We start from the raw sequence: 27,621 nt of genomic DNA, 5'->3' as shown, positions 1-27,621 counted from the left end.
ACTATTATGACATCTGGTCTTCTTGCTTGGATGGGTTTATCCGTTTGTATATCCATGTCCCATAGGATCTTGTGGCTTTCATTTTTCAGTACTGATGCCGGTTTGTGTTTATACTATTTTTTGGTGTTCAAGATGCAATTGTTTGCATAATTGTCAATGTACTGCCTTCCCCACTTTATCGTGTCTATGTTTACATTCTTTTTGGACTAGTTTGCTGCATTCACTTATTATGTGGTTTCTTGTTTCGTCTCTTTGTTCGCAGAGTCTGTATTTGCTGTTTACTTGCGTTTTGTTGATTCTTGCTTTGCTGTGGATGGTTCTAATTGCGTTATCTTGTGCAGGTGTTATTAGTGATTCAGTTTCCTTGTTTAGGTTTCCTTTTTGTGGCCATTTCCAGATGTGTTCGTTAATCTCTTCTTTTCTCATCTTTATGAAGCTGTGTAGCTGTGTAGCTGTGTAGCTGTTTCTGTTCCTATTTTTCTTTCCTCGTCTTATTTCTCTTCTCTTTTTCTGTTTTGTTAGTTTTTTCCTTGTCTCTTGTTGCAGTAATCTTTCTGTGCTGTACATTATGTATTTTTCTAATTATTTTGTTGTGTTATTTACATAGTCTTCTATACAAACCAGCCCTCTTCCTCTGTTTTTCGTTTTAACATACAGTCGGTCAATATCATCCTTCGGGTGAAGTGCATTGTGCATCGTCATGAGTTTCTTGGTCTTCTGGTCGAGATTGCTTAGTTCTTTATTGTTCCAGGTTATAAACGGTCCAGAAAATCTTATTAGTGACACTGATCACGTGTTTTTTTCCTTTAATTAGATTTTGACTATTTAGTTTAGTTTCCAGGAGTTTTCTTGTTATTCTGAGTTATTCGGGTTTTTTCTTCATTTACGTTTTGGTAGACTTGGCTTTTATTATTTTCAAAGGTCCTGTTTTGCTTGCACTGTTCAGATTTGTATCGTTATCTTCTTAAACTCGTTCTTTTGCTGCTATTTTTCCTTTACTTCTTCTTGTTCCTTGTTGAGCCTCTTTCCGTATTATTATTATTTTTATTATTATTATTATTGTTATTATTATTATTTATTTATTTAGTTAGTTAGTTATTTAGTTAGATAGTTTTATTTACTATGAGTTTTCACACAAATAATTATCAGAGATTACTCATTGTCACTTAGCAGTGGTGTTTCCTTAGACAGCTAGTCTCCTCAGATTGTTATCATTCTTCACATTTTTCGATTATCCTTGCAATTATTTTATGATATCAGAACCGCTATTTACCATCGATTTTTTGTTATGAACGCTCGTTAGTTTTCTCTAGCATTTGAATAACGATCAACCTCTCCAATGTTTCAGTACATGTTGTATCTTTCCAGTGGATAGATTTTTGGTTCTCTGCTTTGTCAATCTTTCCGGCTCGTTTGGCCTTTTACAACAATTTTATGTTGTCTAAACTGAGGCTGCTATAATAGGTTCTGTCGCAATATGTTTTGTTTGGGGTGAATAAAAGTTATTAAAAGATTTATCAATATATAGAGTTCATATAAGATCGGTGAACCCTAAGAAAATTATTGAGATCATTACTCGAATTAAAACTAGATTATGGTAGCTTCTACAATCTGCCAATTTCGGTATATCAAAACCGGAGACTAGTATTTCGGTTTTTAAACTATCACAAATAGAGAAAGTCTATAGTTCTAGGCCACCGTAATTTTTTGTCTATTCGTGACATAAAAATATTTTCGTTTTGTCGAAAGAGGTGTCATGTTATCTTTCCGTTACTACTATTCGTTCATGACTTATCAATGAAAAAATTACTTGAGGATAAGCGTTTATGAGATAGAATGTCAGAGAGAAAAATGAGGAACACTATGTGAGTACTAACATTAATTAATTGTATGACCTCTTTGATTACTTATATAATGGTTTATGACAAATATTTGTTACATTGGGTGTAGAAACAACTATGTAGTAACCTACAAGGATGCAGTCCCATGGCAATGTGTTCCACAGACGAGCAGTATTTGTAAATAAGCTTTGTCGATAGAAAATCTTAATGATAAATATACGAAGGAAAAAAGGAAAGTATTTACTGTTGCCGTAATAAGTTCTTGCTCTGAATGTCTTACAACGAGACACAAAAGATTAAAGCTGAGTCGAGCGCCTTTCACAGATATAATGATAGAGTAGAGAGACTAGTAACGTCGGTGGTAAACCAAATCTGTGGAGGTACCTAATCTAAGCGGAATCTTTCAGCTTCTTTCTTCTTCCTCGTTATAATCAGGTTCATCACGCCCAAACAGTTACGAAAAGTGGTTTGAACGTCTGGCTTTCCCGACATGTCGTCCTCAATTATGATATTTCATTAAATAAGGTTTCTTACTCTTCATCATAAATAAAGGTTTGAACTCTGGTATTTAATATCCATCTTCAAATGTCATTAGAAATATTTCAATCTTATTTCGACGCGTAATCTGGTGATGCAGTGCATTTTCAGCATCTCCGAGTTGGTCCCTCGTAATAATCGCTTATAACCTTGACTACATCCTGTTTCTTGATTCAGGTAATTTTCTCGTATTTATCCACCCCACAAAAAACTTCTTAAATTTCTGCCTTACGGTTAAAGTTCAGCAGTAGAATGCTGGAATGTAGAGGTACTTAATTACTATTGATGCTTAAGTTTCAATGTCTCAACTTAAACTGGCGCATTTTATGACAAGAGGAAAAATACACAATAAGATTTCTCTTTAATCTTTACAAATCAAATCCTTTTCCGTTTGTTTGTCCAACTTAAACACATAAACTACTAATGTATTTAAACTACAATTCATCGTCAAATTGTATGCAAATAGGTTCCATCCATTGCCTTCTGAATAGCCTAATTAATTGATGCAGACATTAACCAAAATTAACCAATCGCCGAGAACTCAATGAAAACCATTTTCCACCTCAGAAAGTCTTACTGGACAGATCATGATTAACATTAAACAAATAAACAACTCAATTATTTTTAAAGCAGCAAACACACTTTCTTTTTAACACTTTTATAATGTACTAGGAAGCTGTCCGGCGTTGCCCGCTTGTAAAAAAACAATTAAATATGATATTTCAATTCATACAGATTGCGTATTTATTATTATAGAGACAATTCTTTGTCGATTATTATATTTAACCTTACATATAGTAGTGAGATCAAAACTAAAAATATGTACATATGACTATGGGTGCCATCAGGTAAAATCGAAACTAAAACATTACAACTCTCTACTCTCATTCCTTTGCCTCTGAGCATTTAACAACGCCGACTCAGGAAAGGTGTGGTCGGAGATTGCACAATCCTTACCACAAAAATTTCACGCGCAGGCACCCTTACAGAGAGTGTCCTTAGTCTGTCAAGACTGAAGGAAGCTTCCATGTATGCATTACGTATGTGTGTGTACCTGGGATACTTACAGGAGGGACCACGCGAAGATTGTAACCATCCCTAAGTGAAAATGCTTCTGTGCAATGAACTTAATGCACACAAATTGTCAGTTCGTGTCGTTAACTACTTAAGCAACGTCACCTCTTTGTTGAGTTGCTTAAAGCTTAAGTCTTGACTGAAGCTAGTGTCTGTTATATGTTTCTATCGTTAAAATGGTGTGTACAATTTTTCCATTCTTTTATTTCAGGTTGGTTAGAGATTCTCGGAAAGAGACTCGACGATGGCTATGGTTACGGCAATTGCAGCGATTCAAGCAACAGCGTTGGCGACAACAACATTGAACTATGGGATACGCTAGCCAAAGTAATTGCTGCGATGCCCGCACGATTTATATCCGCACATGCTTTAAAGGCGTACGTCTTAATATCCGAAGATCCTGACCTACCATGTTACAAAAAACAATGCATCCCTGCTTTCTCAGAATTCCAGGTAAATATTAAATATCGGTGGTCATCTCTATCTTTCAAACATGTCTTGCGTCTCTTCTTCAATATTTCAGACGTATAAATATCTATTCGTTTACATATAACACCAAGGGGGTAATCTTTACATATATGTATATCCATTAAATTAAAAGAAAACTTGTACACGTGTGTGTGTGTGTGTGTGTGTGTGTGTGTGTGTGTGTGTGTGTGTGTGTGTGTGTGTGTGTGTGTGTGTGTGCGCGCATTAATCCTCGCAACTAATTTACTTAAACATGGAATTAATGTTTATTTATGTATTATTAATGAAATAAAATATCCAATAGTGTAAAATAAGGAAAAATAATTTTATTCGTAAGCAAGTCATCTGTTTTAATCTTTTGTTTACGGCTGGAAAATATAATAAATTACTTCGAATCAAACTATTTCCATAATGAAATGTTTTCTCCCCTTTTTTTCTTTCTGCTTTCTATACTGATTAATACGTTTTTCTTTTTAACCCCCGTTTTTCTTTCTTATTCCTTCTTTTAACTTCACCGATTCAGATACTTTATATGAATATGAATATTAGTGCGAACACTAGCGAAGCCTAATTTTTCAGTCAATTTTAACGGAAGCGTACCCTCTTATTTGTAGAGAAATGAAATTATGAGACAATTTCACGTTTCAAACGGAATTTTAAAACTCATAGAAATAATTCAGTTGAAAAATTAAATCCACAATAGTAAACGTCAGTCATTATTCTCTTCTGCTTATTGCCGAAAAAAAAAATAATGAATTATTTCGTGGGTAAAAGAAATTAGAAAACATTTAATCAGGTCGAATGGGCTTAAAAATCTTTAGCAAATCCTAAAGTTTTTGAAGTAATTTCCATACACTTATATCTGTACCCCCATGATTATTTATAGGGATGCAAAAGCAAGACTCAAGCGCTCGCCATTATGAAATTGGTTGATTTTCAAGGTAAACACAGGTTCCTGACTTATAGGGAAAATAATTATAAGGAAGACAATTCTCTTTTTTTGGACTCTTTTAAAGTAACGCTAAACATTTTAATTTGAAGCTGTGAATTCTTATTTGAGGATGAAGTGTTTGATTTAATTTGAAGTTGAAATTCTATTTTAATTTATATTTCGGCGTTTTAATTTGTAAATTTAGCTTACTTTAATTTTAATTAAATTTTACAGTTTGAAAGTAAAATATATAATTATTCTTTTTTAAAGATGAAAATAGGTAAACGTTAATTAAATAGAACTAGTTGCGTAAAAGTTATGTATAATCAGCAATACGAAAATGTTTAAATTAATTAAGCAGTTTAATATGTGATAAGGTGTTTTGATGAGAAATATTTAGTAGCTTAACTCGCCCTTGGGAGAAAAGAAAATTTACATTTACAGAATAAGAGAATAGAATATTTACACCTCCAAGAGGAAGCATTTTTTTTTTTGTATCTTACAAGAAACTGAGGCCATTGCTGAAAAAGAATTTTTAAACTATAAATCTGCAATAATATTTATTAATATAATAATAATAATATTTATTGAAATAATAATAATAATAATAATAATAATAATAATAATAATAATAATAACCAATATAATAAAAATAATATTTATTAATATAACAATTTTTTAAGCTCTATATCGCCAATAAATAAAGTTTCTTTTCTTCTTTATGTGCAATTTTTCATGTTAAATGGGTAAATTTACTTCATAATTCAATTTGATAATAAAAAAAATAAAAAATAAAAAACTTAATATCCTACCCCCGTCTCTGACATATTTGGTATCTTAGTAGGGAGTGTAAGTAAAATGAAATCGATGTTTACTGATCAAATTTTTTAATTATGCTATTTATTTAGCAACTAGAAGTATAATCATATTATTAAAAACTTTAAATGTATCAATCATTGTTTGAGCGTCCCGAAAGTGCTTACCTTGTTGGCTACTACACCGAGATATAAAGAATGGCGATACTCCTTTCCTTGGAGTGCTTCACTTACTCTTGATCCTTACTTTATAATGTTAAGCGTTTAGCAAGGAGGCATCCAGCAACATTTTCAAGTCATGGTATGATTCGACCTAGAGCTTGATCTTCTAGATCATTGGCAAACACTGTTGTGTTAAATAGGTTGATCATGATGATTAAAATCTAATTCTTTTATTAGAATTTTAAGTTAAAACATGTTTTTTCTATTTGAGTTGCCATGTAGAAGAGGGATACCCGAGTTGATGGGTACTTTAGCTAGTAATGGCATATTTTCTCAAGAAAAATTGTGTTTATTTTTACCCTGCCTCAAAGCTCGTGCTGAAAACAAAATTCTTAGCGCCAATTTTAATACGTAAACATGTCAAAAGTTAGGAAGAATTTAGGAACATAAAAACCAACCTTATGCTAAAGTTCACTTTATGAAATTTTAAGTGCACACTTATAACTTCAAATTAAATAAGTTGAACTACAAATTGAAAGAGATCAATTTAAATTAATTTGAAATTCAATATTTATAATTAAAATTAAAATTAAAATGTTATTACAAGTAAAATAACATTTTAATTTTAAATTCAAACTTTGTTTGATTCTAGTTCAAATATTTTACTTTTAAGTTAAGCATTTTACATTTTACTTTTTTAATTAGCAGTTGAACTTTGTAAATTTGGAATTGAACTTTATAAGATTGAACTTGAGCTTTTAAATTTGAAGTTGGTCCTTTTTTATAATAGAGTCAGTCATCATCAACTTCTAATTTAGCTTGTAAATATTGGAGTTTAGTTCTTACGATTTGAACTTGAACCTTTATTTCGATATTTAGTTTAAGTTTTTGTTGTTGTTATTTGAAGTTTAGCATTTTCATTTGAAACTGGGCCTTTAAAATTTTTAATCTACGCGTTTTAATTTGAAATTTAAAATTTTATTTCAAAATTGAGCTTTCTGATTTAAATTTAATTTTTTATTTGAAGTTTAAATTTTTAATTTTAAGTTGGACTCTTTTAATTTGAAGCTAAACATTTTTTAAGTTGGACTCGTTTAATTTGAAGCTAAACATTTTTAATTTGAAGCTGTGAATTTTGGAGAATGAAGTTTTTGGTTTAATTTGAAGTTTAAATTCTATTTTAATTCATATTTCGGCGTTTTAATATGAAATTTAGCTTACTTTAATTTTAATTAAATTTTACAATTTGAAAATAAAATATATAATTATTCTTTTTCAAGATGAAAATATGTAAACTTTAATTAAATGGAACTAGTTGCGTAAAAGTTATGTATAATCAGCAATACGAAAATGTTTAAATTAATTAAACAGTTTTATTAAACTGTTTAATTAATTTAAACATTTTGTGATGAGGTTTTTGGATGAGAAATATTTAGGAGATAACTCTCCCTTGAGAGAAAAGAAAATTTACATTTTTATCGACAAAGAGAATAGAATGTGTACACCTCCAAGAGGAAACATTTTTTATTTGGTTTCTTACAAGAAACTGAGGCCATCGCTGAAAAAAAAATTAACTATAAATAAAAGTATAAAAATGGCTGATGAATTGCATTTCAGCATCTGGTTTTATTACTCTAAGCCTTTCTTGAAAAACATTTTCTTGTTTTTGTTTTTGTACTTAAAGTGTTTTTCTAAAGCATGAGGAAACTCTTTTTTAAATGGCAAATATATGTTGTTCTTATAACGAAAATATTTTCTTCAAAATATTTCAAACAAAATGTTTCCAAATTCCTTTGTATAAAAAATATGTGAACGAAACAAAAGCATAACATTATTTTCTTAGAGTTAAAGATCGCTGAACAATAAATTAAGGAAATGCCATTATTAGGAGTATTCCAGTCTATAAAGCTCAATAGAATATACTATTTTTAGTCGTGGCATTAAATCATTTTTTTTTATATCAAGCGAATACTGTGCTAAGTATGTGACTACGTCAAAAGACATCCGCATACACAATATCTATGGTGTTCACCGGGTACTAATTACAGAGAGAAAACACACTCAGTTCAAATTAAAAAAAAAACAAACAAAACAAAATAAATCAAGAGAATAAATCTGCTATGATTTTACAGTCATTGAACAACACTGGATGCATAGATGTTTTAACAATAATTATTTTTAAATTATTAACATTTCTCAATCTGTTTTTAACTTCAGTGTTTTAAAGGCTGTTCGTAGAATAGACTTTAAAACATCACAATATATATCTATAATATAAAGCTGACGTCTGTGTGTGTATCTGGTCACGAATAGGCTCCTATATGGTTGACTATTATAGAAAACTGATTACATATAATGATAGAAGATGTATCGAGACATAGGAATGGGTATGTTTGATCTGGCAGAATGGTTGTTCATTAAAATTATGGGGTCTGCGCTCGCGCCTGGCCCACAAAGTATGGAAATAAAAACTTCAAAAATTAAAAAAAAAAAACAACGTTTACAAGTGTTTTTGATATATATGTACATAAGAATACTTTGATAAGTATGTTTTAACTTAAATAGGGATGGTATAATAAAATTGTGGGGTCTGCGTTCGCGCCTGCCCTCCATAGAATGGAAATAGGCACACACTTTAATAAAGGCTTTTCATGTCTATCTGCGTAAGTATACTTTGATAATAATGTTTAAGTTTAAAGAAATATGGTATAATAAAATTATGGGTGTTCGTTCGCACCTGACCTCCATAGAATGGAAATATGTCACAAAGTTTAACGAGTTTTTTTTTATACAGATCCACAGAATATTGTGATAAGTGTTTCAGTGTGAACTGGTATGGTATAATAAATCATGAGGTTTATCTATTTTATTTTTACTTTCATCATATTTTGCTTTGGTTTTGATACCCCCAAATTCGAAGCTATCTCTTTACAACCCTTCCTTTTCATAACCTATCATACTTTCATAAATTAAAGTCCATTTTCTGTAGGCTGTTTTTGAACACAGTAAATGACGAGTACTTTTGCTAATATATATATATATATATATATATATATATATATATATATATATATATATATATATACAGGGTGTCCATAAAGTCCGTGTGCACTTTAAAAAAATTATAACTTTATTTGTATTTGCAATAGAAATAATCTGTAAAATGGATTTGAAAGAAATAAATCTAGGTTTTTAAGCTTTTATTAAAATTTCATTTAACTTTCCACATGCCCTCCATCATTAGCAATACAAAGGGTAATATGATTTTGCAGTTCACGAAAAACATTTGCCAAATGATTTATAGTAATGCCTGAAATCATATTAGTTATTCTAACTTTCAAATCTTTCAATGAACTAGGCTTGGTTGCATACACAATTGTTTCTACATGTCCCCATAAAAAAATCTAATGGAGTCAAATCTGGCGAACGTGAGGCCAATGAAATGGTCCACTCCTTCCGATCCATCTGTTAGGAAATTCCTGATTTAGAAACTGTCTAACACGCCGAGCAAAGTGACAAGGAGCTCCATCTTGTTGAAACACTGTATCATCTTTCAAGTTTAATTGTTCAAGTTGCGGAATAAAGTTATTCTGCAACATATCTAAGTAGCTGTCACTGTTAATAATACGATCTTCAAAAAAATATGGCCCTATGATTCGATTTATTCCCAAAGCACACCACACTTTGACTTTAAGAGAGTCCCTTTCATGTTCAACAGTTTTATTTGGGTTTTTAGTTCCCCAAATTCGGCAATTATGCCCGTTGACCTTGCCACTAATGTGAAATGTTGCTTCATCAGAAAACAGTAAATTACTCACAAATGCATCATCATTGCAAAGTTGAACTGGTGACAGAAAGTTAGCCGTGCATAATAATCCTCTTCTAACAACTGTTGGTGTAATTGAATTTTGTAAGCTTTCATATGACGTTTTGCCCGCAGAATCTTATGCACAGTAGACTTTGGCAGCCCGAGCTCCAATGATGCCCGTCTTATAGACTTTCTTGGACGTGCAGTAAAGGATTCTTCTATGGAAGCAACACTTTCGTCACTGACACATGGCCTTCCAGACCGTGGTTTATCATGGACAGAGCCTGTCTCTTTAAATTTTTTCATCCATTTAACAATGGTGTTCCTATAAGGCGCTTTTTTATTGTATTCAATTCTGAACTTTGTTTGTACAGCAAATTCAGCCAACCAAAAGACACAGTTTACTTTTTCCTCAATTGAAGCCATGGGATCAAATTGATTCTGAAAAACAAAAGAAAATATTTTTTTACGTATTTTTTACTTTATCTAAAAATTGTTACGAATATTATGGTGAAAAATTATTCAATAATTATACTTAAAACTAGATACATGAAACTTTATAACATTTTTTACAGATTATTTCTATCGCAAATATAAATAAAGTTATAATTTTTTAAGTGCACACGAACTTTATGGACACCCTATATATATATATATATATATATATATATATATATATATATTATAACTTACTAACTAGCTCTACCTACGTATTGAGCACTGTTGAAGTAAATACTTAAAGTTTACGCATAAATTTATACTTTCGTATATTAATTTATGTGAGTAAATGAAGTAGTTATATATATATATATATATATATATATATATATATATATATATATATATATATATATATATATATATTACATTTTCACCCCAACAAGGCACATTGCCACTTTGGTGTAGGAGCTACTATTAGGGGCAACAACTACTGGGGTACTATGTAGGGATTTGGGCAGCAAGATGTCAGTTCACGTTACACTTGAACTTCTGCACGTCAGTTTCATTGGGAAAGCAGGGGCCTGGAATGGAATTCCAGAGTCTAGCGGTTCTGGGGAAGAAACTACTGGAGTAGAAAGATCTTTTACATCTAGGGATCTCTACAGAGTGGAGGTGGAATTTAGCAGCCTGTCGTGGCTGTTGATGATGTTCCCGTCGTGGGGGTACAAGTGCTTGCACTTCGTCAGAGCATTCACCATTAAAATACTTGTAGAAAAGGCAGAGGGATGCAACATTTCGTCAATGGGACAGAGACTGAAGCTTAGATGCCAGTTCAGGGCCTATCAGATTTGCGACTTTCTTTTGAACCCTGTCTAGGAGTGAGAGACTAGTAGCAGATGCACCAGCTCAAATATGACAGCAATACTCCATACATGGGCGAATGCTAGCCTTATAAAGGTACAGGATACTTTCAGGTGTTAGTAGTTTTCTAGCACGGTAGAGAGATCCCACCTTCCTTGCAGCGGCCCTGGCAATGCCTTCAATGTAATTGTTCCAACTTATGTTTCCTGTGAACGTTAGGCCAAGGAGTTTGAAAGATGAACTCTCAGATAAAGGGTCGTTGGCCATTGCTATAGGTGGTAGAGGTTTCTTGTAATTATTGAATGAAACTAGTTTAGTCTTGGCGCCATTGAACGTGACCATCCATTTTTGTCCCCATTCCACTACAGATTGGGGGTCATTCTCTAGTGTTTCTGCCATTTCTTTAGATATGTGTTTATTTGTTTTCCTCTCGTGCCTGTTATAGAGTGTGGTGTCATCAACATATATACCCATCTCAGAGGCAGTTTTGTCACGGAGATCATTTATGAATATTAGGAACAATAGAGGTCCAAGGATAGACCCTTTGGGCACTCATGCATTTATATCATATTGTTTAGATGTACGACCGTCGAGGACAACCTGGATTTTTCTCTTATCTAAGAAGGGTTTAATTATGTTAAGTATTCTACCAGTGATACCGTATGATCTAATTTTCATAAGGAGACCCTCATGCCATACTCTGTCAAAAGCCTTAGATATATCTAGAGCTACCGCTTTACCTTCCCCCGCTTTGTCCAGTGAATGGTATATACGTTCAGAGATTAGAGTTAGGATGTCTGCTGTGGAACGGGCTTGTCTAAATCCATATTGTTGGTCAGTCAGAAGTTTAGCAGCTGTAAGGTGACGGACTAGTGCATGATTAATTAAGGTCTCAAATATTTTGGCAAAACGTGGGAGGAGGCTAATGGGGCGATAATTTAATGGGTCAGTCCTTTCGCCAGAATTCTTGAATACTGGTACAATAGAAGCAGTTTTCCAACAGCCCGGAAAGCAAGATTCATTAAGGCATTTGTTGCAGAGTTTGAAGAGAACTGGAGCTACTTCGGCTGAGCATTTTTTTAATAGCACAGCTAGGATAAGATCGGGTCCACATGCTTTGGAAGTGTCAAGGTTTTCTATGATAGCATGCACCTGAGCAGCGGTGATTTTCAGATCGTCTAGCGTGGCTTCTGTCCGCATAGGAAAGTCAGGTAGGGGGTGGTTGGAAGGGTCCAGTGTGGAGTTTGAGGCAAACCGACTGACAAGCATGTTAGCCTTCTGGTTGCTGAGCAAACAATCTCGTGATTGTTGGTTAGTGGGGGATTTGTTGATTGCCCATTATTTACTAAACTCTGTAGATTTTTCAGAAGTCACGAGTTCCTAGTTTTTGTGCTTTGATGCGCTTTTTAGTAGTTTCCGTAAATTCTCTCTTAACTGTCGCTATTTCTTTCGTAGCGTTACTTCTAGCTTTTATATACTTCTGTCTGTTTGAACTGGACTTATGTCGGTTAAATCTGCCGTATGCATGCTACCTTTGAGCAATGGCAGCTGCGCAAGTCGAAGTAAACCATTGGGGAGAGTGGGGCTTGCTATAAAATTTCCGCATCGGAACATGCGCTTCGATTGCAGTTTTGAACCATTCAGTGGTCTCATTTGCGCACTGTTCAGCAGGAAGAGAAAATATATTTCCCCCATGGGGCATCTCTGATAAGATCTCTGATGGCTTCCCAGTCAGCCTTTTTATAATATCTCGTTGTTTTTAGCACTGGCTCTTTAGTTTTGGCTCTAGAGTTTAGGGTGATTTCAACCATTATCACTGCATGATCAGCGTTCCAAGTGGGCTGTCGGGATTCGTTATACAATCATCGGGAACTGTGGTCAAAAACAGATCTAGAAGTGATGCGTGTTGTTCTTCCTGGTCAGGGAAACGGGTTGGAAACGTAACAATTTGTGATAGGGAGTGAGATATAGAGAAGCTATAAGTTGTGCTGCCCGCTGCATCTGTGTAAGTAGAGAATCCAAGCCAGTTTTTGTGGTGGACATTAAAGTCACCAAATACATGTACTTGTGCGCTAGTGTCGAGGGAGAGTGCTGTGTCTATGCTGTCAGAGACTTTGTTTATTATGGTGCAGTCCTGGGTCGAGGGAAAGCGGTAGAGAAAATAAAAGTAGCTAATGTTGTGTTGCATGCTTAGTCTAAACACATAAAGGCTTGATCATCCGATTCTAGGTTTGTTTCTCTAGTCAAGGGAAGGGTATTACGAATGTAAACTCCAAGTTCGTGCATATGTCTGTCAGAGTCGTTACGGCAGATTGGGAGATATCCAGGCATGTTAAAGTGGTTAGAGGGGATGGAGGAGTGTATGTTAGTCTCACTTAGTGCTAAGATATCCGGGATATTTGTTAGGAGAAATGCTTCAACGTCAGCTAAAGTAGTTCTCAGCCCACGGATATTTGTGAATGCAAGCCTCAAGGGAGGAGGCAAGTTGGATTTGTTTGACCCTAAGCCTGGTTTAAGCTTATTTTTTGCTTGTACTCCCGTCATATTTTTAACGAGTTTCAGTTTAGGTAAGGGGGAGCTGAACAAGAGGTTATGCAGAGCATCAGACATGCATCACAAGTAGACCATCAGCTGACCTTTCTCCAATTAGGATTGTGGCCTCAGGAAAGCCCACCGGGGATGAGTGCAGGGTCCCTTTCCATGCGCGACATGGCACTACAAACATCCCGATATTATACAACTGTTGATGGAGCAGCCATTCTAAGCGCTACCAAATAGTTAGGGCTCCTGTACTACCAGTCAGAAACAGCAGTCAGGAACTGTCAATCCGGTACTTTCAACCCATCAAAAGAAGATATATATATATATATATATATATATATATATATATATATATATATATATATATATATATATATATTAGGAGGCCGCCCGGCGTTACCCTGTCGTGATATACGCTTAAAAATTTAAATAAGATAGTATAATTCATGCAAATTATGTATTATAGAGACATTTCTCTATCGATTATCATATTAAACCGAGTATATTGTAGTGGTATCAGAACTAATATGTGTGTGTAGGTAATTTAGGTGCCATCAGCTAGAATCGAAACCAAAATATACAACTCTCTATCCCTATTCCTTAGCCTCTGAGCCTCACCCTTACACATGCATGCACATCGTTCACATTGCAGATTTCTTATGTAAAGAATAAGTAGGCTTAAAACATTTTTAAAGATCATATCAAGCAGGCCTAGTGGTTATTTTTCTTGACTCATTCTTTTTAGTTTAAATTTTAACTCGAGTATTTTATTTTATTTATTTATTTTTGCTTACAAGAAATGAACTGTTTAGAAAAAACATAATACTTGCATGCACATGTCTTAGTTTCTGTATGAATAAATGTAATATTTATGCGTATTTTATGACCGGGCGACCTGCTAGTCTGTCTGTCTGTCTGTCTGTCTGTTTGTCTCTCTCTCTCTCTCTCTTTCTCTCTCTCTATATATATATAAAGAAAGAGGGAGAGAGAGAAAGAGTGTGAGAGGGAAACACATATATACATATATCTATCTATCAATCTATCCATCTACTATTATATAAAAGGAACTTTGTCTTTGTGTGTGTCTGTATGTGTGATTTCATTTCCTATGGACTCGAAAAGACTGGATAGATCTTCATGAAATTTTACACGGAGGTAATTTATCTGCCTAACAGTGTTTTTAGATAGGTTTTCTATCAGAATGTCTTCGATAAGTATCGATATTCGAAATAATGCATGACAGAAGGAACAGGCGATTTTGACCAACGTTAACAGCTTACATTAACATCAGATGTGCACCTGAGAAGTTTTATTATCACACAAGCTGAAACGCTCGACATGTAAAATCAACAGTATGTTCTTTAATATGACAGGGGCACGTTCGAAAAGAATGTTTCTTTTTAAAGCACAATTGCACCATGATACTTGACTTTTTTCATTTTAAACTTAAATTCAAGCATTTATCACCTTACAACCAGTAATGCCAGGCATATAAACTCAACAGCAGGTTCTTTGATGCGACAGCGGCGTGTTCGATATGAATGTTTCTGTTTCGAGTACAATTGAAACATGGTACTCGACTTTTGTATTTAAAACTTTAATGCAAGCCATGAAGTAGAAAATTAATTTTTTTTAAATACACAGTAGGCTCTCTAAAGTGCAATATAAACTACAATGTGTTGTTAACTAAGTCACTGTGACAGACATATGAAGCTTCCTGCCAGCGCACTGCGATGGGTTTCCAATAAGAACAGGCAATCAATCGATTTGATTGAAAAATAGTCGATTTCATCGATTTCGATGACAATAAAAATATGGGAGTGTGAAACATTCGTTGATCATCATTCAATCCCGAACAATGTTGGATCACTCTGTTAGTATATATATATATATATATATATATATATATATATATATATATATATAAAGTGACCTTGTCTACTTGTCTGTCTGAGGAATAGTTTCTACTAAACTCTTCTGTTAATTTTGAGTCTACATACTTGAAAATTGATATATCGATTTAGACTAGTGGAACAAATTCGATTTGATTTTTATCCGGTGAAAATAGCTGCGTAGGTATCAATATTGAAAAGTTGAACTTGTCAGGCGTAATTCGACTTAAAATGTGTTCTTCTACGCATGCGCAAATATACATTCATAGGTTAAACGACGTATTTTTTATGTGAGTATAGACATGGATTAGAGGATAACTATGATTTTGGTTTCGATTCTAATTGATGGAACCCAAATCATACATTTTTTTTTATTTTTGAAATCATTACTATATATTGGGTACAATATAATAATTAACAGATAAGTAGCGCTTTAATAATTGATACAAAATTTGCATGAATAAAAATATCATATTTAAATTTATTTTATGACGGGGCCACACCAAGGGTCACTTCTATATATTGGGTACAATATAATAATCAATAGAGAAGTGGCTCTATAACAATAACCATAAATACGAAATCTGTATAAATTAAAATATCCAATCTAAGCCATTTTACGAGCGGGCAAGGTGGTGACTTGCTAGTCTGTCTATCTATATATAAAAGTGATCCTGTCTCCGGATTTGGTTTTCAGCCAGTAAAAATAGCTACTAAAGGTCAACATTGAAAAAAATTGGAACTTCGCAAATGCAAATCGACTTAAAGCGTATTTGTGTGTATGCGCAAATATACATTTATACGTTTTACATTATCTTTTAGGTTTTTCTATGCGTAAAGACATACTACAGATGGTAACGAATAAGGCTAGAAAGCTACATGTATTGGTTTCGATTCTAGCTAGCTTTTTTTTTTATTCAATTCTTCACATTTGACATGTGAAGAATTTGTTTTATTTGGATATGCAGATAAATGTTCTCATCTTAAGCGTTATTTTCACAACAATTTGACCGATGTAACCACCGACCTTATTCAGGCTTATCTTGTCGAGCTCGGGCATTTTTGTGCCCAACTCGGGAATCTGCACGGAATTCCGAATGAAAAGAAATTTATAACTTTAAGGCGAGAAATGCATTTTAATAAAATGCACCTAACCTTATATAGATATAACAAATGCTATGTGTGATGCTGCTTTTTAAGGGCGCTGGTGTTTGCGTGGGTCGTACCATTAAATTAAAATATTCTTAACCCCATGTATAAACATTCTGTTTCATTTAATAATAGTATTACCTAGGCATATACAAGTGCCCAGCAAAGAACCACGTTATATATATATCATATATTTATGCATGAATTTGAAATATAAATAAGCATGTTTACTCACAACCTTTGCTCTATTTTTTTTAAAGGTTATTGGAATCATGGAGGATATGATAACTTTTGTGAAGAACAATCAAACGGAATCCAAACTGATGCGTTGTCTGCAATGCAAGATGGACGATGGCAAAACGATTTTAATTCCAACCGAAACCATCGGCCGCTTTTTCGCCACTCAACTCAAGAAAGCCGCTCGACAACGCCAATGCCGAGGATCTACGTATCCGAGGGCAGCTAAAATACGCCAACTCATCGCCGAAGAAGACTTACCGATTTATGTCCGGATTTTATCCGGACCTCAAAACGGCTACCCCATCCCAAAAGACACGCTTGAATTACTCGAAGTCGGCAATGAGAATACAATTGTTGGATGCAATGTATCTAGCGAGAGGAACATGATGTTTGAACTACCCGTAACTGGTGGGCCACTCTTTTACAAAGCCCTTGATAATCTGAACTCCTCCAAAAATCATCATGTGAGAAAAGCAATGAATTATGCGGAGGAACAAAGTGAAAATTTTTTGAAAAGTGTCAAAACCAGATCTGTCTTGAACCACGCCCCTGAGTTCATTCATATTGTTGAAACACCAATGTGATTATAGAAAACAACAACGAAAACAATTATTTTATAATTTAATCATAAAGAAAAATATTTACACTAAACAAAATCAAAGTTTTATAAAGCAAAAGATATATTCGGTATTAAACAATGGCATCATTTTTTAATAATTTTAAAAATTTCTTTCACAAATCTTCATCAGAGAATTTATATTTACAATAATCGCAAAAAAAAAAATCTTCAAATTTTCTCAAAGAGAAATGAAAGTGTTTTGTAGTTGCTTAAATTTGATTGTATGTTTCTGGATTATTTAGATAATTTGTGTTATTTAGATTATTCAAACAACTGTTCTTATCTGTGTAACCTTCTTCAGGTGGTTCTTGTTGAATTAGCGAATTGTTTATCAAACTCGGAAATCTACACGGAAATTTGGAACGAAACCCCTTATTTAATCCACGGGAGTTGCATGTTCTTATTTTCTCAGGGTAGAAGTCTTAAGCAATTCGCAATTCTTAATATCACCCGAGGATTGAATCTTCAGCTCCAGAAGATTTCTACTTAGAACTGAATTTTTCCTAATGTTATGAAACAGATAAAGGGCAAGTAAGCTGCTTCTATCAACACAGTCATTTTCAGGAGAAATTGAAAGCATTTTCATTCTTGCGCTAAGATTTACTCTCACTGTTTCCATTTTAACCGATATATATATATATATATATATATATATATATATATATATATATATATATATATATATATATATATATATATATATATATTCCGAACAGTACCCGTTCCCGGTAACATATATATAAAGAATTATTCGAAAACTAATACAGTTATATCGAAGTGAATAAATATCCTTGCGGCAAATGTAATAAAAGTTTATTTAAAACAATGATTATCGGTTAGTTAGCTAATAAAAAATATTAAAATCGTTAATAAAAACAAATAATAATTCAATAACAGACTTAGTATGTAAATTCACAGTTATCTGTTAGAAAACATAAATGAAATAATTTTTTTATTCCATTTTCTACGGAGATATTTTATTCCCTGCGACATAATTTCAAAACACAATTTTCAGTCCACGCGGTTTTCAAGAGATTTTACACATCTACCACTTGATAAAAATATATTATGGGACACAGTTACGCGCATTAAATCACTGTGTATAATTTTGACTTATCAAGTAAGATTTACTATTGCTAAAAAATAAATTATATATATATATATATATATATATATATATATAAAATCACTTGGGTCTGTCTTCCTTTTTCAACATCGACAACTTTCGATTGCTTGTATTATGATATCCTTCTAATACTTCCCAAAATACATATCACATACACTTCACGCAAATTACACACACACACACACACACACACACACACACACACACACACACACACACACACACACACACACACACACACACACACACACACACATATATATATATATACACACATACATATGTATATACATACATACATATATATACATACATATATATACATACATATATATACATACATATATATACATACATATACATACATATACATATATATATATATATATATATATATATATATATATATATATATATAGGTGTTTTTAGAGGCGACGAACTTCAAATTAACACCTTTCTTTAATTGCAGATCTTACAAATATCGGTTGTTTTGAATTCAGCTTGGTTTGGCAATTGATCATGAATGCATTTACCTCAAAGCAATGTTGCAAGTTGTTCAAATTTATTTTATTTACATTTGATGAACGAATCATTTACATTTAATGAACTAATAATTTCACGAAATGGATCTGTCCACAGGCCACATCGCTCGTGCGATTTAATCCCATTAGATTATTTTCTTCGTGAATATTTAACGTTCCAATTCTACGCTGACAAACCAGATACAATATTCTACTCGGAAGACATCATAATATGCGTATCACAACCATAATTACATTCCCTCTTCGCATTACAATAGTAAAGGACCATTGGATTATATTACGAATATAATTTACGGACATAACGAAATAAAATGCGCCTGTGCAAGATGGCTGCTAATTTCGTTTAATTGACTTATTCTATTTCTTACTTGTCGTTATTTTTCTGTTCCTAAAATATCTGTTTCATTTTCATACTTTACAATGTATTTTCATACTTCACCAATATAGAAAAAACTGGTAGATTTTTTTTTATTTTGTCAACAAATATCAACGACACGTATCCGTTTACAACTGGCTGTGCATAGTATTCGTTCACATTTTGGCTTCTTTCTCTATTTTGTATCTAGTGTTTCCGGCTTTCTATCGGACCTTTACGTATTTATTTATTTTTTGTTGCTGTTTCACTTTCTTAGACATATTTATTTTCTTCGTTTTTTTTTTTCTTTTAACTTCTGCTGACATTGTCTTCTAATGGACGCTTTTCCTTTTTAAGCAAAAATAAAAAATAGACTGGCTGCCAAACAAACTTTCTACCATAAGTCCAAGTGGCAAGCCCACCCTTTGCAAATACATAACAAATTAAATTATATTAACTTCGTAAAGTATTTGGATTCACGCCGGACAACCATAAGTAGCAAATATCCAATAAAACGTCGCGCCAGGAATTTCTTAAGTTAATATATTAGGTTGGTGCAAAAATAATGTCGTTTTTATATATATATATATATATATATATATATATATATATATATATATATATATATATATATATAGTAAAACGTTAAAATACGACATTGTTAACGACATTGCATGTGAAAGCATTAGCTTGGTGCAAAAATAATGTCGTATTTTAACGTTTTACTATATATATAAAAATATAATAATGCTTTCACATGCAACGTCGCAACGTTTTTCCGTCGATCGCTAAAAAATGTGCATCAATATATTTAACCTTCTTAGGGGATTAAACACAAAGCACAATGTGTGATGGTGTTTGAAATGCCAGACACTAGAGAAAATGCTCTAAAAAATGCTTGAACAATCCCATCGATTCCCTCGATAGAGTTGCCTCGGACGATTAGCAATCAACTAACTTCTCAAAGCAAAGCAAACCTTGCGAGAGTGAACCATCTGGAACTGGACAGAACAATAACGCCCATTAAAAACACACATTGTCTCACCAGTAGTAATTTCTAACACCCACTTACGAACACTTTGTGTATAAATAGCGTCTAAAAATAATATTTATAATAAAAATACCTTCACTGAAACAAAGTGAGCAAAGAAAATGAAGCTGTTGTTATTCGTAAATGTAAATGACAGGACGAACAAAACCAACAGGTGAAAGTATTGTAATTGGGTCACCGAGAAGAGACGGTATTTGATTAATGATTGGTTGAGAGGACGCGCCACAACAAACACAAAAGCCATCTTGCAATATGCGTCACCCTGGTATGTTTAGATGAATCACAGAAATAACAGAAAAATAAATATTTCATTTAACACGCTTTACGCAACTATATTGTTTGTCATTGTATAATTTGAATTATACGTACTTCTCTTCTTATTTTACATTTCATTCTCACAACGTTTCGGCCGATGTAATTTCCCAACTTCTACAAGCAGATCTTATCGAACTCGGAAATCTGTACGAAATATCGACGAGCATACGTTTTTAAGTAATTTGTAATTGTATTCTTAGTATCGTCTGAACTGAGGACTCAACCGCCAACTTCCAGAAGATTCTTACTCAGAACTAATTATTACGTTGCACTTATATTCGTTATGTTACAGATGTCGACAAACTTCCACACAAAACTGTTGCGCAATGGATGAAGTGCTAAACAATAATCAGTTCTAAGTAGACTGTCTTCTGTAGGTTGAAGGTTCAATCTTCAGCATAGGCGATGCTGAGGTTATAATTAAAAATTGATTAAGACCTCTACCCGGTCATAGCTGACGGAACGAGAACAGTTTAGCTTTATGTATATATCAAATAAACTGTTCCGTACAGATTTACAAATTTCATTGGCCCTGTCAGTGGGGCGACTGCCCCCCCCCTGCAGAGGGTAAAAGTCCCTCAATGGGGGTCCTGGATATGACCTTAAACTATATCCAGTGGTGAGGCCCCAGCTTGTGGGCTTTGGGGAGTGTGGAGCCACCCTTTAATTACCATTGCTCCCAGGTCCACTCTGACCAAAGTTTTTCTTCAAAATCTTTGGATTCGGCATTAAATAACCCGAAAAGGGTTGATATGCCGTAAAACAAAAACAACCAACCAACCAACCAACCAAATTTCATATAAAGACATTCTCGAAAAAGATCGGAGGTTACATCTACGAAAATGATAGTTTTGTTTGGTCGTTCTGCTTTACGGCATATCAATCCTTTGCGGGTAATGTAATAACGAATCCAGTAATTTTGGTAAAAGTGTTTATGCTTCAAGTTCTTTATATCTTCAAATATTTATTCATGGTATTTGAATTGGTTGTTTTGTTTTATATCAACTCTTTTCTGATTTCAGTAATTTTGGAAAGAGGTTTTTTTTTTTGTTTCAAGTTCTTTATACTTTCAAATTTATGGTGTTTGGTTTGGTTGTTGTGTAGAGAAAAGGTTTTCTTTTTTGTCTTTGAGAAACATGATTGAGTTTTGCAAGGGGAAAGAAAAGAAAACGCAATAATATCGATTTTTAAGTACATTTTAAGTCAGGAAGCTAGTATCTTCAGATAGGATCATCTAAACTTTGTGAGAGCCAAGATGAAAAGAGAAACTAGAATAACAATATTCATCCAAAACATTTCTGAAACATAATAAATGCAATAGTTTTTCTATTCTTTATATAGACTCAGAGGAATTTCCGTAAACACAAAACATTTTGATTTTAATTTCATTAAAATATTTTCAAAGTTTATTTCACTTGATTATATATAATTAAAAATATTATTTTCGGATCTTTCGCGTTTTATTGAAGTTGATTTGTTTGAGTCTTGATGTTTGTTTTATTGCAGCCGTAGATACAAAGAATGTTTCATATTTTCATTTTTCTTTAATACTTCGTCACTCATCAAAGCCAAAAGACACTTGGAGATTAGAATCAATGAGATGGAGATCTTAACTGTTGAATGATGATAAATACTATAAAAGAATTAAGAATCTCCATATAACACCTACTAAAAATAACAGCCAATCTAGAAAAGAGCAATTTTTCCTCTCCGCCATTTAATATCGCTCATAGAATTCGAAAGGTTAAAATAAGGAGTAAGCGAGAGTTACGAAGCTGTCGAAAGTAACCTATGTTCAACTATGCCACGCTATTGGTTAGAACTGGTCATGTGAACAGTACAACTTAGCACTGATGCAAAGTATAATATACAGCATAATCATATAATCACCAAAGGTAAGCAATGTTTACCCTGGTCAGTACAAAAGGGGAAATTATTTGGGAGTACCAGGTGATGTGAGTGTTCTCTACTAACATTAGCATTGTTTCCAGTCGTCTTAAATGTCTCTTTTCCACTAGAATCAAGCAGTGCTGACTGAAGAGAAGAGAGGTGTGGTTGGTGATGGCGCAATCATTGCTTCGCAAGTACACACAAATCCACCCCAGACTGAACGGATGCCACGCAATAAATAGTGTTTCTATCATAAATTTATATTTGAAAACTCGTGGTGTCCTATAGACATCAAGATTACCCTATTTAATCACTTGTACTAAAATTATTTAAACCAATTTTAAATTCATAACTTCCTTGTTGACCGATCCTGACTCGTTAAATTCTGACACTTGTTTCGGGTACTGTAACAAGGGCCAGTTTTCACATTTGCTTAATACAATAATTCAATTAATTCAAGGATGTTCGTAGACGAATTAAATGACTTATTCAGCCAGATAATTGTCTCGTCGCTGAAAAAGAAGGAAGAAAAAGAAAGAGGTACTTATATTTTAAGCGCATCGCCTAATTATTTAACGGCTTGCTAGAGTAACTTACACGCATGTTAGTTCAGTCGCTTTTACTAAAACTAACTTTTCTCCCAGTATAATTCCGCTAGTTTGAGATCAGATAACGACATGTTCGCGCGCCTCATTGACTTCCGGTTCTCATGTTTCAGCAGGAGCAATCCCTTGACCACCTTGTGACATGGTGCTTTCACACCTTAGAACGTCAAAATCTCTCTAGGTTACGTCGACATTTTCGAGCCTATCAGTCAGTGAAACCATTAATTCTTCTGCGTTCTAATCCCACACACAACTGACTATCAACAAAACACATGTATAAGAGGTCCTGGATATGACCTAAAACTATATCCGATGGTGAGGCCCCAGCTTGCGGCCTTTTGGGGAGTGTGGAACCACCCTTTAATTGCCATTGCTCCCAGGTCCACTCTGACCCGGAGTGGTAGTACCTGTTAGGGTCCCAACTATGGGTTAAATAGAAACTGACTTAAAAAAACAAATATACCCTATTAAAAAATTGTTCTTCAAAATCACTGGATTCGGCATTAAATAACCCAAAAGGATTGATATGCTGTAAAACATAAACAACAAAAAACATATAAGAACTTTCTTTCGTATATACACAGATGTTTTAATTGTATTAGTCATACAAGCACTTTAATCCTTGGAATTTTTAATATAAATTGTATCAATTAATATAAACTCTTGTTGATTGATTTATTTATTATAATAATAATAATAATAATAATAATAATAATAATAATAATAATAATAATAATAATTTATTATTATTATTATTATTATTATTATTATTATTATTATTATTATTCTGATAATAATTCTGATTTCGTTTATCAACGTCTCTCTAGAAAGGGATGGGATTCATCTCTAGAGGATTTCCCCCAATCCCAGCTTCAAACCAGGAGCTTCAAAGATCAAGGGTTTTCCTAAATATGTCGGTGGTACCTACGATGTCAGAGGCCTGAAGGCCTTATAATAATAATAATAATAATAATAATAATAATAATAATAATAATAATAATAATAATAATACCACTTACTGTGTGCTCATTAATTTTCCTTAAATATCTGAAAACATCTCGCCCTTGTAGACGTAGCAAATCACGCAATAACACTCTGCTCCTTCCTCTAAGGCGTTAAAAGTACATTTCGTTATAAATTTAACCATATAAACAGCATTAGGCGTAATAACTTTAAATAAACTTGCTAAAATATCTATCTACAATCGATCCAAATTTAGATCGCAGATGATTACATGTAAATAAGTTGGCGTATTCTTTCGTTCAGAGTTGCTCAGTTATCGTTAAGTTCTGGTTGTGATACATTCGTGAAAAGTTTGAGAATTTTCCTAAAGTGAATTTGATTACATATACTCATTGTGTCTTCTATTTTCAAAATTGCTCGTTGCAAAGATAGATGGATCCTTTTTTATTTTCTAACTGTGGACGTTACCTTTGGCGTTTATTTACACCAGTGCGGTTTATACCTTCTTTAGAACATGCATAAGATAGAACTGAATCAAAATTATGAACGAAACGAAATATATCTGATGAGGCATTAACACGAAAACCAATCTCCCATTCTTTGTTATTGCTCTTGACTTTTCTTCTTTTAGAAGATTGTGTAGAAGGTTCCTGCTTATGGAAGACGGTGTGGATCACTGATTAGATTATACTGTTATTATTAGCCGGTGGCAGGGGTAATGGTCATAACGAACAACAAAATGAAGTGGAGACATGCTCGTTCATAATTAGTTTAGTCTGTTGATACTATAGTATGAGATGAATTCGTAAATAACATCCACATACATATCTGTGTACGCTTAATCCAAGGAAATCGAGCTATAAAATGTGCAATGATACAATATTATTACATAAATATTGGCATACACACACACACACGCATATATATATATATATATATATATATATATATATATATATATATATATATATATATATATATATATATATATATATATATATATATATAAACATAGCAGACACACATCCAAATCATCGAATTTAAAATTGTTTTAAAAAATCTGTATACTTGACAAAAAAAGTCTACTTCACTATAAAAACAAATTTTTATCTTGGGAACCTAACAGCAAGATGTAAACAGAAAATTAGAAGCTCGCCACATGGAGAAATAAGCAAAACCAGAAGCTTATTCGTCCATAAATCTGAAGGAATGGACCAAAAAGCGTAAATATCGATCTCTAATGGCGTCCATACCGATATTCACAGATATGGTTATTCAATGACTAGACTGCAATCCACTGTTGAACAATATTATGTAGTCATGTGATAAGTAGGGCTAGCAGAACAGCATATTCTTTTCATTGTTTTGACTTTCAAGTGTGTATTCGTTAATATCTTATATGCTTTTATATAGAGTGATGTGGTTCTCGGTTGATTAACTGCGTTTAACTGCGTCGGATATATACTCAAGAGTCAAAACAATGAAAAGAATATGCTGTTGTTATAGCCCTAGTGATAACCACAGAATGAATTCAAAGCTTATGTGTTTTAACATTTTGTGATTTAGGAAATCGGTAAGTAGATTGTTAAAATAAGAATTTTTATTTAGAGAGGAATATGTAAAAGAGTAAACAGTACGATAAACGGATTGGAAACTAATGGAGAGTGAATATTGATACTGAAAGCGAAGACATCCAATGCTTTTTCACTTCTCGATGCAGCTCTGACAGGAATCCAGCTTTACATAAAGTAATAAGTGTGAGTGATATAAAAAAATCATCCTTTTTGTTTTTTGGGTCTTTATTCGGTCTCAAAGACGAAAGAAAAATGCGGCCATTAATAACTAAATGATGGCCGAACGGCCGAACGATACCAAGTAAGTGTCAATTTTCAATTTGATGTGACGTGGCATCTTAACGAATAACAAGCAAATCACGTCACCAGATATAATCACGTTACCTGACATTTAATGATAAGAGGCCATGTAAAATAATGTAACACTTTTATATTTGGAACCGCCTTAAAAAAAAAAAAGAATCACGTTACTTATGCTATTCAGTGTCACAATTAAAAGTTATCATTTTCCAATTCATATTAGAATTTTCATTTTTTTTTGTTTGTTCCCATATATATTTAAACATTGGAGCACTTTCTATATTTTACCTCTTAAATTTCATCATATGATGATTATATTTACTCTCGAATTTATGTGTCCGTTTATCTTATGTACATTTTATTTGTATTATTAATATTAATATTATTCACTGTGGCTTTTTACATATTAATAAATTGATTTTATTCAAATTAATGAAAAAGTATTTTCTTCTACAATTGCACACACTCATATATACGCACGTATACATATGTGTGTGGGCATTTTGGGCATCATTTTTCCATGAAGGAAACCTTATTAAATAACATGGAGTTTTATTTGGCTTTTTTATGTTTTCAATTTTTACGAATAATCCATTGTAGTATACCGCTCAAGTACATGGAACTTGTATATAAAAAGTTTTCAGAATAACAAATGTGTTATTCGGAAAATTAAAAATTATATATATATATATATATATATATATATATATATATATATATATATATATATATTAGGTTGGTGCAAAAATAATGTCGTCTTTTAACGTTCTTCGTAGCAAAAAAATGACATTATTTTACCCCAATCTTATTATATATGTATGTGTGTGTGTGCGCGCGCGTGTGTGTGTGTGTGTTTTGTTTTATGTAGTGAGGCTTTTTCGCTTTCCAAATTTTATTTCAATTTTCACATGGTTTTATGTAATAATTTATTTCAACAGCATTGAGCAACTTTTTCAGACCAACTAAAATTTCACCTTCATGGAAAAATATGAAAATCATCAATGATTTATGGGAGTGTGGGTGCTTGTTTATGTGCGTGTGTGTTTGTGAATGGAGAGTCTTGCTTTTAATTTGGTTCATGTCTCGGTCAGAATTCTTTTTTTTTTTCTCTCCTTAATTTTCTTTTACTTTTTCTTTCATTTTCCATCCATTTCCATTCTATTTGCACCTGTTTGGATTTCGAAGTCGATGCATGTGTGAAAATTGGGAGATAGGGTGAATTGCTGCTAAACTCGCCAATCACACATCTACGCGCATATGTGTATTCATTGATAGAGTAAAGGTGCGCATACACATACATACATACATACATACATACATACACCAAACATCTACGTATACTAAAATACGAACACAATAAAAAGGGACATAAAAAGAAAAAAGAAAATATAAAAACCCTTTGATCGGGATGAGATTTCCTTGTATTTCTGATATTAGACCAAACCCGGTTATCACATTTATTCATTCTTGAATTAAGATCATCATGTCTTTAGTTATTTGAAACTTCTTCTAGTTGATTTC

General features: G+C 32.9%; 1 protein-coding gene across 1 annotated transcript in view; it reads left to right on the top strand.

Moving 5' to 3' along the window:
• The window catches only part of LOC145257423 (uncharacterized), a 79,388-nt gene extending 61,905 nt beyond the window's left edge, over positions 1-17,483 (top strand). The window contains exons 2-3 of the mRNA XM_080115661.1: positions 3,664-3,905; positions 16,781-17,483. Coding sequence (XP_079971787.1) covers positions 3,664-3,905; positions 16,781-17,344 — 806 coding nt within the window. The 3' untranslated portion in view covers positions 17,345-17,483. The remainder of the gene's footprint in view (positions 1-3,663; positions 3,906-16,780) is intronic.
• Positions 17,484-27,621: the final 10,138 nt, after the last annotated feature.

Source organism: Euprymna scolopes, chromosome 3, assembly GCF_053919585.1.
Source record: "Euprymna scolopes isolate OS-2025 chromosome 3, ASM5391958v1, whole genome shotgun sequence".
Taxonomy (NCBI): Eukaryota; Metazoa; Mollusca; class Cephalopoda; order Sepiida; family Sepiolidae; genus Euprymna; species Euprymna scolopes.
This window is presented reverse-complemented; position numbering and strand designations above follow the sequence as displayed.